The following is a 17,798-nucleotide window of genomic DNA, read 5'->3' as shown; positions in this document are numbered from 1 at the left end:
GTGTAATAGAGCATAAGGTGTACGATCGCGGTAGAGGAACTCCAGGCTTTGGTCTGTCCCGTGGAGAGGCCTCAGTCGATCATGCTAGTCGCTGCGCAGGAATGATAATGCATCGCAGGAAACTAGAGAAAGGGGCTCCGTTCTCGCAATGACAGCTGCTACTTTTCCAACAGTCCCACATCCCTCACTTTGAGCATGGGGGAACGGTGTCCAACTATTTTCTCATTTCTCGTTCAGCATGGGAAAATTACAGGGGAAAGGATTGTCATCGATGACCCTGACTGAGCATTATCACAATATCTGCCCTCGTCACTGAGAGAGTCCTCGTCCACGAAATGCAAAGGTGATTTCAAACAAACTGATCCTAAGCGATCTGACTTGTGTGGTCATTCAGATGTGTATTTACAAACAATGCAGTTTCCATAACGCCACAGTACACAGGACAGTAATGACTTGCGATTATAGTATTCCTGTAACGCTGTTTCAAGGTTGTATGTGGAACGGACAGATGTACGGATTATGCACACTTGTCTTGTTTGACTTTGGAGGTCAGCTTGGGACTGCATCCAACAAATAGCTGGCGGCATTATGCTCGTCATACGATAAAATGCAAGCTTTAGCGCGAACTCCAAATTCGGTAGGCATGCTCTGGGACGGGCCATTGACAGCTAAGGGTGGAAGCTGAGTCCCATGGCCCTGCTGGTTGCGCAGATCTTAAGGAAGCGCCTTAATAAGGAAAATGAAGATGTGACTGCAAAACTCCAGAAGCGAGGCAAACTCGCAAACCGGCGTGTAAGCTTTGCGCCGGATGACGAGCTGGAGACGAAGCACATATTTAAGGAGGTAAGGAGTAAGATGGAAGCAAAACATGATGTACTGCCTCCCAGCAGCGCCATAATGGGATTGAAACCCAACTTCCCACGCAGGACTTTCCAATTGCGCGTGACTTGTGCACAGCTCAAGTCGCAGCGGCTCCACACACGCACATTGATGACCAGATTGGCAGCGACCACCTCGCGGCCCTGGAGAACCTGTCACCGCAGTCCATGGAACTGACTAACAATGGCTTAGAGCAGCCATGCGCAGCAACAGTCCAAGTTCCGGGTCCAGGTCCTGTCGAGAGCACCGGCATCGCAGTCACAGGGATAGAACCTCCCTCAGAGTACCAAACCCATGGACATTACCAGCAGCGTGCCGTGTATGCGCGCAACTTGGACATAACGCTAAATGTCCCAAACCTGTCGACACTTGTTGAGGAGGACGAGGAGGACTTCGGCGCCGGGGACATCAGCCGCCGCCTCGGCAGCTGCGCTGACACCCCGTCAATGCACCCTGTGATGCTGGATGACATTGGCGGCGGGTACTTGGCGTCCGAGTCCCCAACGAGCCCAAACATGCAGATGTGCAGCGACAGCAAGCACGAGGACCAAGAAGACGCTCCCCTACGGGACTTCTGGGGTTTCGCGCCCGGTAGGGATGATACCCTCGACGTCGACTACCGTAAGTGCTATACTAGTTTCCGTTCGCCGCATGCTGCATAAAATGAATCCCACCAATGAGCGGAACGTTATGATTGATTTGTCTCACTCCTTGACTTGTGCACGTGCAGGGAAAATGGTCATGGGGGAGAAGACATACAACGCAGTGTACGGCACAGGTACATTCGGGTGCGGCATAGTTACACTCTGTGAGATAGGTGACGGGTGCAATCACGGTGTTCTTGGGACTTAGGGTCTTGTAGCCCCAAACCTGCTAGGATCGGAAGAAACAATCATTTGGGGAATCCCCCAAACATAAATGCCTTGTATTAACCACATCCATATTTGCGGGGCGCATGTTTGGCAGGTCACTCATCCTTGCAGCCTGAAGGCATGACCACCATGCTGGCAGTTGGCATTGTGCCAGATGCAGGTGGCGTGCGCTCACCTCTTCGCGGCGGCCCTGAGTTCGTGCCAACAGCTGAGGGCCGCGGTGCAGCCGCAGGAAGGACGGTAGTGGCGTGTGACGCCGGGCCAGCGGCACCCATGCAGGTGCAGCCCGCCAAAGCGGACCTTGCGCCGCCGGCCGTCCCAGCAGCCACGCAGGCAGTGCAGCCACCCTTACGGAGAGCGCCATTACAGCAGCAGCAACCCCAGCAAACGGAGCTATCCGCCATCAAAGCGGAACCACTGCAGTCCTTCAGCCTTCCGCAGGCGCTGGCAGCGCAGCAGCCGCAAACTCGCGTCCAGGTGCATAGCACGCCGTTCATGGATAACACGATGCGGCTCCTGGATGACCAGACGGAAGCCTGGAGGTTGCCAGGCCACCCGTGTGCCTATGACCGGGGGCGGCTGAGCGTGGCCAGCAACAGAGTGCTAGCGCCAGGAACCCGGCGTGGAGCCGGTGGCGCGGGCGGCGGGGAAACCACCATGCTGCTGGGCCCCACTATGACAATGGCCTCGGCCGGTAACGGCAACACCGTCCAACTGCTTGCTGACACCACAAACCAGCGGGGGGCCTACGAACGCCTAGTGCAAAAGATACCGGGGCGCCAGGATCCACCGGCCGTTGAACCGCTTCCTCGGTGCGTGAAGCGAGGGAAGGCGGCAGGGCTTTGGCCGCTCGCCTATTAAGACAGCGCCGGGGGCTTTCTGGGTGACATCCCTTGTGCAATGTCCAGCAGTGCCCAGCGCCACAGTAGCCGAACATGTGCCTTGTAGGCATTGCGCAAAAGCACTAAGCTCAGACGACGTTGCACGTCCCGGTTGATGAGTTTCTGCATCGTGCGTCCCCTTGACTGCATATTTATGTCCCCAGGCCTGCCGTCGGGGCCAGACCCGGGGATTACATTGCGGCGTCAAGCGCAGCTGCGGAGCAGCGTCTAGCCGCGTTTAAGGCCCAAGCTTCTTTAGACCTTAAGACGGCGGCAAGTAGTGATCTGCTCGAGGACGGCGGTCTTACCATGGACGCTCATTTCCAAATGCCACCGGAGCCGACCACGGAACTCTCGCAGCTGCAAGACGAGGTGCAGGCACGGCAGCGGCCAGTGCACCTTGGTAGCGGCGAGATGCCGCTGAGCACAACGGTGGCTTTGTCGCAGGGGTGCGGCATGAGCGTTAGCGCACAGGCCGCGCGGGCGCCACCTTGTGCCGCGCGCGCACCTTCACGGCTGTCGTGTGAGGTGAGCTCTGCGATCCTGCTTTCAGGACGTATTTAAGCGACTGGTGCTGGGGTCGGGCGACATCTGGGCCTCGCATGTCGATTGCTCCTGCTTTCAAACCAGTGTGATATCCCCTCTAAAAGGAACCATTCGCAATGCCTCATCTTGAAGATGTACCGTGCCTCATCTGTTGATGCAGGAGTTCCTTGGCCTCATTGACGTGAGCTTTATCAATAAGGTTTACCGTGATACGTTCCAACCTGGATCTGACCCGCCACCCAAAACGGTGGCTGAGGTTTACGCGGCGGCGACGTGCACCCGCGCCTACGTGGATGCCTACCATGCGCAGTCGCTTGACCTCGCCGCGCGCTTGGCTAACACGGGCACTCGCGTGGCACATCTGGAGGCGGAGCTGACAGCCAATAAGCAGGGGCTTTTTATGGCCGTGCAGGTGAGAGGGAAGAGAGCTGGGTCTGTTAGTACTCTGGTAGTACAAGGTACATGGTACGTTCAGTTGGTGCCTTACGTAGCTAGCCACCGAACTCTATAGTAGTGTTGGCGTGGGGTGCGCCACGGCGGTCTTTTAACGGCTCCACTGTGACCAGACCTAGCCAACCACGGTGAAGTGCCGGTGCAATGGCTGGGTCTGTTAGTGCTGTGAGTACTCGCCTATCGGGGCAGCTTGGTGCGGAAACTATGAGGTCAATCGGAGGGCAAAGCCCCATAATGGCATCTCCATCAGGACCTTTTATACGGTGCTTACAAAGCCAGGTTGAAAGTGTCAGGCATCGGGGTTCATGCGGGGATGGCATCAGCCGCTAGAGCGAAGGGATGGACACGGGAAACACCAAGGCCATCGGCGCTTCATGAAACGGTACGTAGAGCGCCTGCCGCGCTATACTGCTCCATGTCGTTTTCACGGAATCTGTGGACCCTGAGCCAAATTACGTCCCCGCAAAGCTTCTACCGTATCTTTGCTGAGTGGGACTTGCATGACCAACCCGTCCCTGCCCGCCCTGTATTCCTGCAGATGCTGCCACCCGCACAGCTGAAAATGGTCAAGATGCAATTCGAGGGCCTCAAGGAGCTCTGCCGCCTGAGGACAGTCAAGCAGGTTAAGCAGGCCCAGCTGGGAGTTATGGAGGACCACCTGGCTCAGTTGGGCGCACGCAAGCTGCAGCTGCAGGCTGACCTTGACGCCTTCACGGTAGGTTACCAGTCCGAAGCCCTTAACGAAGAGCCGTAATGACAATCAGTACAGGGGTTGGTGCACGCCGGTTTCCGCACGGTAGCACTCGCTACAAGCCCCGTGCATTTCGGTCCTACACTCCAACATAGAACTAAACTTGGGGCCAACTTGACATGCAGCGTTGAGCGAACAGAAAACGGATTGAAGTGGAAAGCGAGGACTGCGCTACATGCTTGCATTCCGTGATTTTGGCGGTGCGGACGCGAGTCACGACAGCTCAGCATCAGCAAGAACGCGGTTTGTAAACGGCCGGCGATCCGCCGCCCTTTGCCAAAACGTGCAGGCGGAGTTTGAGCGCTTGCGTGTGTGTGCTGAAGAGGTCGAGTCTATCCCCGTGGTTATCACGCGAATGCGCCAAGACGACGAGGAGCGTGTCCAGGTGAGGCAAACGCGGCCCTGTGCAACTCAGCACAGCCAGCCACGTCGTCACATATCCCACGGCACTATCAATGGTTACAAGCACGCTGACATGCTTTACTGCACCGCCGTCATGCGTGAATCTGCTTTTGCTTGCCATTCCGCCTGGAACTGAGTTTCGACTTGTGCTCCCTCATGTACTGGGTATCTTCGAGCCACAGGAGGTCCTGCAGCGTAAGAGAACCATAGAATCACATTTGCAGCGCCTGAAAGCGCTGCGGGCTCAAAACGCGGAGCGGCAGCAGCGGCTGGGCGCCATGCAGGCTGAGCAACAGGCGAAGGAGAAGGGCAGGGTGCGCCGGGTTCATTTGGGTCCATTTGGTGTCACCGCGTTCGTCAGGAGCATTCCTCCCTATTTCGGAATCGGGCGATTCCTCTTTCATGCATAGTGCTAGATAAATAGCTTGAAGGTGGTGTTTGCGACGCAACGGCTTGTTCATAAATACGCATGTGCCCCTTTCACTCCTCCAGCCATCCATAACTGCCCTGATGGAGGAGCGCTGTCAGCTGGAGGAGCGCGCTGCTGAGTTGCGGTCTCGCCTGGACAACAGTGCCATGACTCCCGGCAGCGAGGAACAGCTCATTCGCGAGGCGGTTAGGAAATCCGAGACGGTTGAGGCTCTTTTGGGTTTGCATGTAAGTACCTCGGCGCCAGGCAGATTCCGTACCAGGATGCAATGTTAGCAATACATGCCTGGACTGTATCTGTTCGGTGCTGTGCATGCACACGTGACGCACGCTTGCGCTGCTGTATGTTCTCCGCTTCAACTTTTGCGCCTGAGCCTCTTTACCCTTATGCTGCAGAGCCTGCGGTTGGACATCACGAACATGGAGCATACTGGCACATTCAAGCTACTCTTCCGGCGGGCGTACAGCATCGTGTGCACTGCTTCGGACGGCTTTATGGACATCAGGGTGACATGCCAGGATGCCACCGCAGCCGGTTTGGATGGCCTGGCGCCAAGCATCCGAGACCGCGTCCGTAAGTTCAGCCAGCGGTCCAAAGTGCGCCGACTCCACTGTGCATACAGCAGCTGATTACCACCCAAGTCTCTGACTGTGTCGCCACACCGTACCCATTTTCATTCACTTAACCCCGAGTCCTCAATGCAAAAAAACGCTTTCCCTGGTTACGCTCCCACCTCTCTGTGGTGCATAGACGCGTCGTCCACGGCGCTCAGCTGCACGATACCCCGCGTGCAGCTCCCACTGCGGCTCGAGTACACCCTGGAGCAGCTGCAGCGGATGTGCCGCGTGGCGCAGCAGCTAGAGAGCTGCTGGTTGCGGTTTGACTGCCTGCAGCGACCGTATGCGGAGCCTGCGGTGGCGCTGACGTCGCAGCAGGGTGACGCTGGCGACAATTTCGCTCTAGTCCTCAGGTTCACCAATGCCGATACCATCACTGGCGTGACCATACGCATGCCGTGGTCCGCGGCGCTGCGCTCCGATTATGTGAAGCCGCGGCTAAGCGTCCAGCTGATGAGCCTGGACCCACCAGTGACACAGCGGCAGTACTGCGACGCCCTACTGGACACCGTGCTCAACAAGCTGCCCCCCGGCACGGGCTACATCACGGCAATCTGTTACGCAATGAGCGAGACGCTGCAAGTGCCCAGCAACTGAGTGTAGAGTGCAAGGTAACAGCGCGCAAAGGTTGGAGACGTGAAGGCAAGATGCTCTGGCATCCTGTTGCTCGGCGCAGGGCAGTGCACTGCGGGGCAAGCTCAGACAGCCAGGGAAGATGCTGAACGCAACGACCAACGATGACGATTATGTTCTTCGTAAACCACAGGGCCTAAGCTGTTACGCTGGACGCAAACGAAGGACGAAACCCTATGCTGGCTGATGCTCGGCGCAGGTTAAGATACGGCAAGGAACGGGGACGCCAACCCGACCTCCTGTTATTTTCGGTCGCATCGGAACCTATGCAAATCCTAGGAGTATAGCTACTCGGTAAAAGGGAGGCCTCATCGTCATGGTTTGCGGTAGCCTCGTATGCAAGGTCGCCGTTCGCAACCCTGTACATTATGTGTGTTCACACGTGCCAGCCGAGGCGAGGCCTGTGGAACTGGACAGGTGCAAATGCCGCAATGCATCTATGGCTAGTACCCGGTGCTTGTCAAGTCATACGCAAAAGATTGCGATCGGCGTATGGACCAGGACCAGGTACTGCAGGGCGTGCGTTGATAGGTTGGATACGCGGCGCGGCAAGGAAAGACGTCGGACACCCTGGTGAATGCAGGGGTTTCAGCTTTTGCGTACCCTACTTCGGCGCGACGTGCCCAACTCTCTAGGCCGATAGTACTGCAAAACACTGTGCCCAGCTGAAATAAGGTGTGTTTAATGCCTACGCCGATGATGGCGCCTGCCCGTCTTCTGGAAGACAATCGATTGAGTTGCTCTGTAGCACATGGCCGGAGTTCTCGCACGCTGAAAAGCGCTTGGTAACCGTCGCTGGGAAGGTTGAATGAGGCTAGATGCATTGCCGCTTGGTGGTCATTTTCTACTACCTACGCAAAAAAATGAATCTTGTCAAGCCCCTCTGTGTACATTGCATCAACCTTCCAGTCAAAGCCTCGTGTTGAGAGCAACGTTCCTCACCTTAAGCACAGCGGTTAGAACGCTTGAATGCAGGACATAATTGCACGCATTTATATGTCAAGCAAAGGTGTTGACACACCATATCTATAGCAAATGTGCCGTACTTTTGTCCCTGTAAACCTAGATGCCTTAGAAGATGCTGCCTTTAGTCGTAGCATCTATCCACCCATTCCCTTGTATTATAGAGTATCGACTTACGATATCGTATTATTTTTTTATTGTCAGGAAATAGTTCACACTTTGTGTGTCCTTTCGCGGGGCTGCATCGCGGACAAACATGGCGGCCGTGGGGAAGGGGGACGTGGAGGCGCCCCCTCCCGCACAGTTTCCGTATGATGTCACCCAGGGGGAGCTGCTGGCCATGAACGAGGTGACCGGGAGCAAGCGAAGAGGTAGCTCTACTGGCCTTTTGTCCTTTATGGAACATTTTGCCTCCATTATACACCCAGGCCAAAGACACGACAGCGCTTAAAAGTATAGGCGGAGCTAATGGCCTCGCAAAGAAGCTGCTTTCAGACCTTCACAAGGGCCTCGACCCACAAGGGCAAGGTCTGGCCTCCATTGAAGCCCATGTCGATGCTTACGGTGAAAACAAGTTTCCGGAGGTGCCTCCAAAGTCGGTAAGCAGCACTGGGCTTTGCTTGCGGTGAAGGAAAACGAGTTGTACCTGACATCCTAATGGTGTGGCGCATTCAACAGTTTCTGGCCCTGGTGTGGGGTAACCTTCAAGACCCAGTCATTATCATCCTTATCATAGCTGCCTTGGTAAGTTTTATGCTAGCCTGCTTGTAACCTTACCGTTTCGGTTGCCGCAAAGGCTTGAGCGTGGGCCGTGCTTCCAGGTTTCAACAATCCTTGGAGCTGCAATAGCTGAGCAGCGGAAGCATGGCGAATGGATTGAGGGCGTGGCTATTTGGGTGGCCATCATCATCGTTGTATCCGTCAGTAAGTCGGAATTTCATGGTTTCAGCGCTATTCCTGCTGATTACAATGTTGTGACCCCTTGCGTTAACATCCGCCCATGCGGGGGACGCTTTATACCAAGACATGCCACATTGGCCTTACCTCGACTTGCCCGTTAAACGACCGCGTCCGTCGAATGCAGGTGCTGGGAACGATTACCAAAAAGACCGGCAGTTCCGAAAGCTTAATGCTCAGAAGGACAAGATAATGGTAAAGGTGGTCCGTGGAGGCCACACAGAACTGATTGAAAACACGCAGCTCGTCGTTGGCGACGTCTACCTTTTGGACACGGGAGATAAAGTTGTTGCGGATGGCATTTGCTTTGATAGCCAGGGTCTGGTCGTGGATGAGGCCTCCCTCACCGGCGAGTCGGACCCCATCAAAAAGAACCCCGAGGACGACTGCTGGGTGCGGTCCGGGACACAGGTGCGCCACTGTGCAATAGCTTTTTGCTACCTTACCGGCCGGCCTAGACCACCTGCTAGCTTGGGGGCAACCAAGGCGTTCACTGCTAACTGCGTCCACTGCTTATGGGGAGGTTTTCCTGGGTTGAGCCCTCGTCCTCCTCTTTTCGCCCCCCGTCACATGCGCGCGACTGTGCCGGTTGGATCTCAATCTGGATTTAGGTCACGGAGGGCAGCGGCAAGCTACTGATCGTCGCCGTGGGTGAGAACTCGGAGTGGGGCAAAACAATGGCGCTAGTGGGCGAGGCGGGTGACGACGAGACACCGTTGCAAGTGAAGCTTACCTGGGTGGCCAGCACGGTCGGCAAGGTCGGCTTTGCAGTGGCCATATGCTGCTTTGCCGCGCTGTTGATCAAGTGAGTGGAGGGGGACGCGGGCCGGGGAGGGGGGACCGGGAGAGGAAATCCAGTGGTGGTATGACAAGTGATGGGACTGGGGATGCAGGATCGGATCTGGAAAGACATCAAAAACCCCGATAGGGGGGAACGAGCTCAGCACTCTGGCCTTACCCAAATCGAAGCGATCGGAAATTTTTGGGGACCGGGACGACTCCGGGAGAAGCAGAAGGGGTGTGCGATATGCGGCGGAGTGGTTGTGGCGGCGTTGGAGCTAAGAAGGAGATATGGCCTATTGTGGGCATGTGTTTGTGGACGGCATCCGCATATTTGGAGGGAGACCAGATTCATCAAGCGAGATCAGACTGGACCTGCCTGACCAGTCGACATTGCCGAGACATTGCTGCGAGCAGCGGACCCCGGATTGGGGAGCGGAGCGGACCAGGTGGCCGCATCGCCTCCTGGCCCCCCTTGGCGCAGCCCAGCAACGCCGCCGTACACCATGCGGGCCACATGAGGCCGGCCCCGGCGCATCGCCCCCTTTTGGTATCGCCGGCACGTAGAAGCGCGCTCCCACGTGCGTAGCAAACCCCGGATTGAGGGCGGCATCCCCGGCACGGCGGCAAGCAGCTATCGTTCCTGCGGCTATTGAACAGCGGCCTCAGGGTCGTCGAAGTAGCCTGGATGGCAATATCATGCATGCTTCACTTTGCACACCACCACCTCGCAATAGTGTGCCCCTCCTCTCATCCCCACCTTAATCATGACCTCGCCCGCACCCGCGGCGGCCTCCTCGCACCTGTGGTACCCTCAGATGGTGTGTTGTGAACAAGGGGTTCCCCGTCAAGAAGATCAACCAGAACGGACCCATCCAGTTCTTCCTGTACTCGGTGACCATCATCGTGGTGGCGGTGCCCGAGGGGCTGCCGCTGGCCGTGACCATTTCGTTGGCGTACTCGATGAAGAAGATGATGAAGGGTGGGTCGTGTCTGTGTGGGGGGGAAGCCCTGGGTGGGGGGGATGTCGATGCGTCTGTTCGTTCGTGGTTGTAGTCTGTGTGGCCGAAATGGCCTTTATGGTTGCAACGACCTAACCTGAAGCTGGCTCCAAACACACACGTGAATATACGCGGCCATGGTGATGTTGGCGCAGATAACAACTTTGTTCGCGTCTTGGCGGCCTGCGAGACTATGGGCGGCGCCACGGCCATTTGCTCGGACAAGACCGGAACGCTTACAGAGAACCGCATGACAGTGGTGGAGGGCTGGTTTGCGGGCAAGTCGTACGACCACTGCCCTCAGCCCGAGGAGCTCCCGCAGGACGTGTGCGACGAGCTGAAGCTGAACTGCGCTCTGAACTCGAAGGCGTTTGTGCTAGACAACGGACCCAAAATTGACTTTGTAGGCAACCGTACGGAGTGTGCGCTGCTTATGATGCTCAGAAATTGGGGCTGCGATTATGCAAGCGTGCGCGACGAGTACGATGCCAGCGTGTTCAAGGTACGGCGGGACAGCGTTGGTCAATTGGGCGACTAGGTCACGCGGGGGAGGGGGAAGGGGCGGGCGGGTGTTCGAGGGCTTGAGATTCCGTTGAGGGGTGGGTGAAGCATTAGTTAATTATAGTTGCGGGCACTGCGTATTAGGGTCGCCTGTTATGGGTTATGCAGACAGAGGACAAGAAGGGAAAGGAGAGGAGGAGGGGGAGGTTGGGAACGGCTTTGTTATGGCGACGAAGGCTTCTCGAAGCAGAGGGCATTACGGAAAAGCTGGAAGAGCCGACTGTGATTGTGAAGGCCGGCTACCGGCGGATTTCCAGGCGTGCAGCTTCAGCAGCATCAGCAGCTAGCCATGAGGCAAGCTGCCCAGGACGGCAATAACCTCACTTTTTGGTAAAAGAAACGGCAGCGGCGGCTGTGGCTGGTGCAGGGGTTTGCGCATGTTTTTTGCTGCCGTACGTTTTTCCCCCGCCTCCGGCGGCCCTGGCGGGAACCTGGCGGCGGCCCTGCTCAGCTGGTCTGGGAGGCTCTCTTGCGGAATCGTTTGACTGGGCCAACCGAAGACATTAACAACCCGCTAACCCACTATGAAACTTGCTGCCATGGCGCAAGTTGTTGCGGCAGCACAGCTCTCCTGTTTAAGAGGGGCCAGCGAAGCAGCAAGCGTGATGCAGTTGGTCGTCCGTGTCACTCATGGGACACCCGCAGCAACGCGGATGACGGATGATGGTGTGACGAACAACTAGGAGTGCCGTGGTGGCTCGCGGACCGCCTTGGAGGGGCCTTGGAGGTCTTGAGGGGGCCTTTAAGGAGCTGTTGTCGCTCCCCATGCTAGTCGTGCCATCGTCGTCGTTGTGATCGTGCACTGCAGCTAGGGTGCGCAGAACTCACGGCGTTCCTCCTTGATCTCCCCTCCGGGGCATCGTCCGGGCTATATAATCAATCGTTGCCTGCCACCCGCGTGTTCTCCCACCCCCGACACCTTTTCCTTTCCCCCTGCCAGGTCTTTGGATTCTCCTCCACGAAGAAGATGGCCTCCGCCACCATTAAGTTTGCCGACAAGTTCCGCCACTACAACAAGGGCGCGGCGGAATGGGTGCTCAAGCGCTGCACATCCATGTACGATGGCGCTCGCGTCATAGAGATGACGGAGGTGGAGCGCGCGCGGCTCATGGAGGTGGTCACCGGCATGGCCAAGCGCGGCCTGCGCTGCATCTGCCTCACCTACACCGACTACCCTCTGGTGGACGACAGCCGCCCGCTGGACTTCTTTGAGGATTCGGACTACCTGGACCGCAACCTCGTGGCCATGGCTATTGTGGGAATTAAGGACCCCGTGCGCAAGGAGGTGCCCGAGGCGGTGCGGGTGTGTCAGCGGGCGGGCATCACGGTGCGCATGGTGACGGGCGACAACATCCACACCGCGCAGCACATTGCCAGGGAGTGCGGCATCCTCACGGATGATTGCATTGCGCTGGAAGGCCCGGATTTCAGGAAGATGGCGGCGCAGGAGCTGCTGCCGCTGCTGCCCAAGCTGCGCGTGCTGGCCAGGTCGTCTCCGGAGGACAAGTTGACGTTGGTGTCGATGTTGAAGCAGCAGGGCGAGGTGGTGGCGGTGACGGGCGACGGCACCAATGACGCACCCGCGCTCAAGGAGAGCGATGTGGGCCTGGCCATGGGAATTGCAGGTATGATTCAGGGAGGGGGAAGAGGGCGTGTAGGCGGAAGGAAAGGCGTCAGAGTGGAAGGGGGGAAAAGAGGGAAAGAGGGAGAAAGGTGTGCGGCGATATGTACGGGATGTCTAGGTTCAGGAGGAAGGGTTGTATATCATGGCATGTAGGATAGGAACGTCCTGCGTCGTCCCGAGGTTGGGATCAAGGGAGATTGGAGATGCGGAAGGTTGCACATTTGGCGGGAAATGATTTTGGTATTGGAGACCGGTGGGCCAGCCGCGGCCCCCGTGTGTTCACCTCCGGAGGTTGTGTACGTGCGGTTTCCTGGTCCCTGGCGCCCTTCACATTCTGCACGCATTTGACGACCATGACTTGATGATGCGGCCATCCGGTATCATACTTTGTGCCACATGTCTTCCTGCTGCTGCACCTGCTGTTGCTGCTGCAGGTACGGAGGTGGCCAAGGAGGCAGCGGACATTGTCATTATGGATGACAACTTCTCCTCCATCGTCAAGTCGGTGTTGTGGGGGCGTTCCGTGTTCACCAACATTCGCAAGTTCCTCATGTTCCAGTTGACTGTCAACTTTGTGGCGCTCGTCATTGCGTTCTTTGGCGCCGTGATTGATGGCCACGAGCCGCTCAATGTGCTGCAACTGCTGTGGGTCAACCTCATTATGGTGAGTCACGAGGGGTTAGGAAAGAGCGGGGGGAAGGGAGGGAAACAGCTGAGTGGATATACTTTGGGAAAGGGTGTCCACTACCACCACCGCGAGTTTGTTGCTCTCGGCACACCCGGCTTGCAGCCCCCCACCGGCGGCCTCTGGGCCCATCCCAACCCTCAGCCGACTCTCATCACGTCAAAGGAAACGTTACTCCCTTTGTTGTTCGGTTCCCGTTTATCCCTTTACCCGTCTCCTTCACCCGTCTCCAACCTCGCCGCTCTCCGGTACCTTTGACGGCTCCAGGACACGATGGGCGCTCTGGCGCTGGCCACGGAGGATCCCAACCCCGAGCTGCTGCTGATGAAGCCGTACGGCCGCAACGAAAACCTCATCACGCGCATCATGTGGAAGCACATTTTGGTGCAGGGCTGCTATCAGCTCTTTTGGATGTTTTTCATCTTGTACGGCGCGCCCAAAATCCTAACAGACGCCCGCTACGCCATCGAGCCGAAGGAGGACTTTTGGATGCGAGAATGCAGCTCCAAGCTCAAGTCCAACACGGCTCAGCTCTGCAACATTATGAATTACTGCGGCTTCCCATACCACGAGCCGGATCCTTTTGGCACGGATACCGTAAATTCGGATACCTGCAGTCTGTATGCGTCTTGGAAGAACGTCAACAGGACAGTGCCCAGCGATGCGCGCACAGCGATGTGCGACTTTAGCGTCACCGCGGGGGGTGTCCGCAGCGAATGCGACTTGTACAAGGCTTGGCAGAGCGCCAAAAAGACGATGAACGACGAGTACGCGACCCACACGGACGACGAGTACAGACCCGTGCTTTCAATTCTCTTCAACGCCTTCATTTTCTGCCAGATCTTTAACGAGATCAACGCGCGTCGCATAAACGACGAGTACACCATTTTCACTGGCCTTTTCACCAACCCGATCTTTGTGACCGTGATTGCCGTCACGGCCGTGTTTCAGATTATCATCATCAACGTGCCTTTTATCAACAGTAAATTCTTCAAGGTTCAGAGGTTGACTTGGCAGGAGTGGCTCGTCACCGTCGCCATCGGGCTCGGCGCCATCCCGCTCAGCCTCGCCACCCGCTTCATTACCAAGGTCATGCCGGAGAACTGCCTTCGCGGCACACGTGTACACGCCAGTACGGGCCGTTCACTGTCCGGCAAGCCCAACAGCCGTACAACGTCAGGCGGCAGTCGTACGGTTTCGGGCGCGCGAGCCATGTCCGGCAACCCGCAGAACCAACACCACCGAGGGAAAACCGTGTCTTGAGGGACATTGGCTGGAAGGGTTTATACATTGGCAATAGACTTGAGGAGAGAGGGTGTGTGGAGGAAGTTCGATGGGGGAAGGGCGGGGCGAGGGACAGGCACATGAGCCGTACAGCGATGGTGTCGTTCTGTGCCGTGGACTTGCGTGGTTGGTGTGGGGAGGGTTGATCTTGTTTGAGAAGAAACCATACGCAATGGTTGCTTGATGGCGCGAGGAGGGTTGACCGCGTCTCTGCTGCTCTCGCCCAATAAGAGGAGAGGAGGACTTTTGATGTATTTGTTCCGCATCCCCACGCACCCAAGGCACCCAACGCCCATGTTTTCCTGCAAGGTCGACGTTTCCCCCCTGATCACTTCGTCGCAGCCCCCCTAGTTGGCATGTGGCTGCCGGGTGAGATGGGAGTGCGTGGTGACTGAGGTAACCTCTCTAATCCGGTGAGAGGCCTTCCCCCCGTTTCCGGAGCTCCGTGATGTTGTGCTGTTGGGGGCAGTGGGCGACTGGGGGCAGTGGGCGGGGCGGGGCGGGGCGTGCACCATCAGCCAGGTGAAGCGGGGCCTGTTGTGAGGTTGTTGGTGTTGGTTGCGCTGCTGGTGGTAGAGGAGGTAGTTGTTGTGGGGGTAGTAACACGTTTGGTGGTTTATGGATTTGAGACCGGCCGTCGGACTGTGTGTGTTGGGGGGGAGGGGACTTCTATTCATGTGACATCGATATAGTACGCTTTCTTAAATTGAGACAGCCATCCCTCCTCCTCTGCAACCTTGTTTTCCGCGCCACGCGCCAAAGGTACCGGGGAGGGGGCTGCGAGCCGGCGTTGATGTTCGCTGGTGGTGGTGGCGTGCATGCAGAGACTCATCAGTCCTTTCCCGCGCGCTGGCTGCGTGGGGGTTGCCGGGTCGCGACCCCCTCCTGTCCTTGGCAGCCGTGAGGCTTCAGATGGGTGTGGAGGGGGGGGCAGTGAAGAGGAGGTGATGGTGCGAATAAGGCGGTCATGCGGCACGTGCCAGCTGACGCAGTACCTCGCAGTATCCCTGTGGCGCGTTTGTGCGCTCACCATGAAAGGAACCAAGAGACGCACCGGGGCGGACACACATCCGTAAGAAGGGGGAGAGATGGACGCATGATTGGCTCCTTGACTGGCCCCTTGATGTGTATGAAGAACGACGACAGCACGGATGGACACCGTCCAAAGCTCCGCCGGCAGCAGGGCAGCATGGGGGCGTGTGCTATCTGGGCACCTAACCCAAGGTGAAGGGCGTGGCGTGGGTGCAATGCGGCGTGCGGGCGCGGGCTGTCCACGGTGGCAACATGTCGTGGTGGTGTTTCTGCACCCCCGTCTGCCCCACCCGCCCTCGCGCTCCGCTGGGAGTTCCGGGCTCCCCCGGTCGATCTGGTACTCCTTTGCGTGTATGTATGTGTGTGTGTTGAAGTTGGATGGATGTACCATATATTTACTATTATTGTGGAGGAAAGATGTCGATGCTCGTATGTGAACGACGGCTGCTGCTGCTGCTGCTGGGGCGCAACGGGAAATCTGTGAGAAACTCAATCCTCAGTGCGGTCCTGCGGTTGATCTCTTCCCCGTGTAGGATTAAGGTGTAATTAGAATGCAAAAAGTGATATTAGGTGTATATGTTAGGGGTGCGACATCAGGCCATCAGGCTGGCGGCTGACTTTGCTGATGCTTTTGCTACCTCCTCTGGGCTCTTTTTTGGTGCTTTGGCAGCGGCCATGATGGCCCGCCGGCGAGACGAGCTGTCGCAAGCCGCGGCTGTGGTAGTCAGTCGTGATTCTGGTCGCGGTGGTCTCAAAAGGCCCCCGTGCACGGGATCCGCCGGCGCGAGGTACCAGTGGGTGCCGTACTCAGATCCAGTGCAGTACAGCTTATGACACTACAAGGCAAACTGACGGGCGAAATAATAGCTGAGCTGCGATATGCCGTGGTCGCGCTGCTTCATGTATGCGAGGTGTCGGACTGGATAGGGGTGATAGGTGGACTGGAACTGAACCACCTGCTTTGTGACGGCCGGAATGTGACCAGAACCGGGCCGCTGTGAACACTGATGGTGAGGATGGGGTTGGTCACTTGTTGTACATGCGCGCGCGTGTTGACGCAGAACGTACATGCTCCGGAGGTACACCCTTGGCTATCCACAAAAGGAGGAGGGAAAGCAGCTCGTGGGGGGAGAGGTAGGGCGGACCTTTGTCCGGCAGCCGGGTGTGTTCCGCACACGCCCACCACCGAGGTGGCTATCTGCCGGGGACCTACCCCAACTCCACCCCCGCACCCCTGGGGCGACCACGAGTAGGCAGCCTACTGCGGGGTCGGTCTGCGATCTGAGCGGCGTTCAGCACCAGAGGGTGGGAAGGTGGACAGCGCCGGGCGGTGGGTTGGACGCTCGTGTCAATGGGGGGGTTGCGCTGCGTCTGGGGGCATCTTGCCAGGGGGGCAGCGGCGACAGCGTTGGAATAACTGCTTCTTTCTGGCTGGCGTGATCCATGGCTGAGCTACACCGAGCCGTACTGTGGAATGTTCCTGGTAATGCTGATGCTGCGCGGCGGAACCAACTCGCCCCTGCTTTGCTTTGCCGTGCTGCGATGCGCGGCCTCCTGAACGCCGTCTGCGTCTCTATGTATGTTTCTTTGTTTTAGTAACTATAAATACCTGTTTTGGCAAGTATACTACCAGGATTCCTAATAATAATGGCAGAGCAGTAGACACATGGAGTTGTGTGTATTGGGTGGAGTGGTGGTCGGATGTTTTGCTCTCCCTCCCCCTCGCCCTCCCCCTCGGGGTGGGGGTAGAGATGGTCCCTTAGCAGGAGCAGACCTGGGCTGCCTGCCCCGGAGCTCTGCGCACGATGACCTCTGCGATGAGGCAAGACCAGGAGGAGGAGGGGGAGGTAGGAGGGGTAGGAAGGTGGGAGGATTGATGAACCCCTGCATGCATACATACATACATGCATATGGGCGGTGGCTCCCAAGCGGATGTTGGGGCCCCTGATCCGAATGCGGAATCCGAATCCGGACGCGTTTGGGACAGTAGTTGAGCCATGTCCAGGCTGGAGTTTGCGGAGGGCCTAGGACGATTTAAACATGTTGAGGGGCGAGTAGGGTTGCTTCGCAAGAGACGAGGCGCACTTCGAGGCGTTGTGGGGGAGGAGGAGGACGAGGGGGGGAAATCTGTGTGGATGGGGCCACTTCTCCGCGCGTGGGAGTGAGGATGGAGACGGCTACGGCAGTGCGGAGGTTTGGCAGCAAAGGCGGCCATGGGCTATCTCCCTCAGGCCGTTGGTAGCCTTGAATGGTTTTGGCGGGAAAGCGGGTCAGAAGAGGTGGTAGAGAGGAGAGCTTTGTGCGCAATGCATGGCGGGGCCAGAGCCCCGCGACGTTTTTACTTCCTTGCCGCTGAATGGCGCAGGAACGCGCGCTTTGTCCTAGATTTATTTTCATGATCATGGCCGGCATCATTTCTTTTGGGGCATCGTATGCGGGTGCTTGGG

The 17,798-nt window shown here is 57.5% G+C and overlaps 2 protein-coding genes across 2 annotated transcripts; both read left to right on the top strand.

Moving 5' to 3' along the window:
* Positions 1 to 690: 690 nt before the first annotated feature.
* On the top strand, positions 691 to 6,428 carry VOLCADRAFT_88436 (uncharacterized protein; the record flags this gene model as incomplete). Its single annotated transcript, XM_002948219.1, has 12 exons — positions 691 to 843; positions 927 to 1,500; positions 1,610 to 1,657; positions 1,891 to 2,563; positions 2,797 to 3,160; positions 3,339 to 3,590; positions 4,170 to 4,346; positions 4,672 to 4,767; positions 4,967 to 5,098; positions 5,277 to 5,441; positions 5,610 to 5,787; positions 5,965 to 6,428. The coding sequence occupies 12 exons, from the start codon at positions 691 to 693 to the stop codon at positions 6,426 to 6,428; spliced, it is 3,276 nt and encodes a 1,091-aa protein (XP_002948265.1).
* A 1,255-nt stretch (positions 6,429 to 7,683) lies between these two features.
* VOLCADRAFT_88435 (uncharacterized protein) lies at positions 7,684 to 14,298 on the top strand (the record flags this gene model as incomplete). The annotated part of the gene is made up of 11 exons (XM_002948218.1): positions 7,684 to 7,776; positions 7,856 to 8,026; positions 8,106 to 8,171; positions 8,249 to 8,351; positions 8,512 to 8,795; positions 8,996 to 9,189; positions 9,983 to 10,146; positions 10,321 to 10,667; positions 11,667 to 12,351; positions 12,785 to 13,014; positions 13,303 to 14,298. The coding sequence occupies 11 exons, from the start codon at positions 7,684 to 7,686 to the stop codon at positions 14,296 to 14,298; spliced, it is 3,333 nt and encodes a 1,110-aa protein (XP_002948264.1).
* Positions 14,299 to 17,798: the final 3,500 nt, after the last annotated feature.

This window comes from Volvox carteri (assembly GCF_000143455.1).
Source record: "Volvox carteri f. nagariensis unplaced genomic scaffold VOLCAscaffold_9, whole genome shotgun sequence".
Lineage (NCBI taxonomy): Eukaryota > Viridiplantae > Chlorophyta > Chlorophyceae > Chlamydomonadales > Volvocaceae > Volvox > Volvox carteri.
The sequence above is the reverse complement of the archived record's forward strand: the minus strand, read 5'-3'. Positions and strand labels throughout refer to the sequence as shown.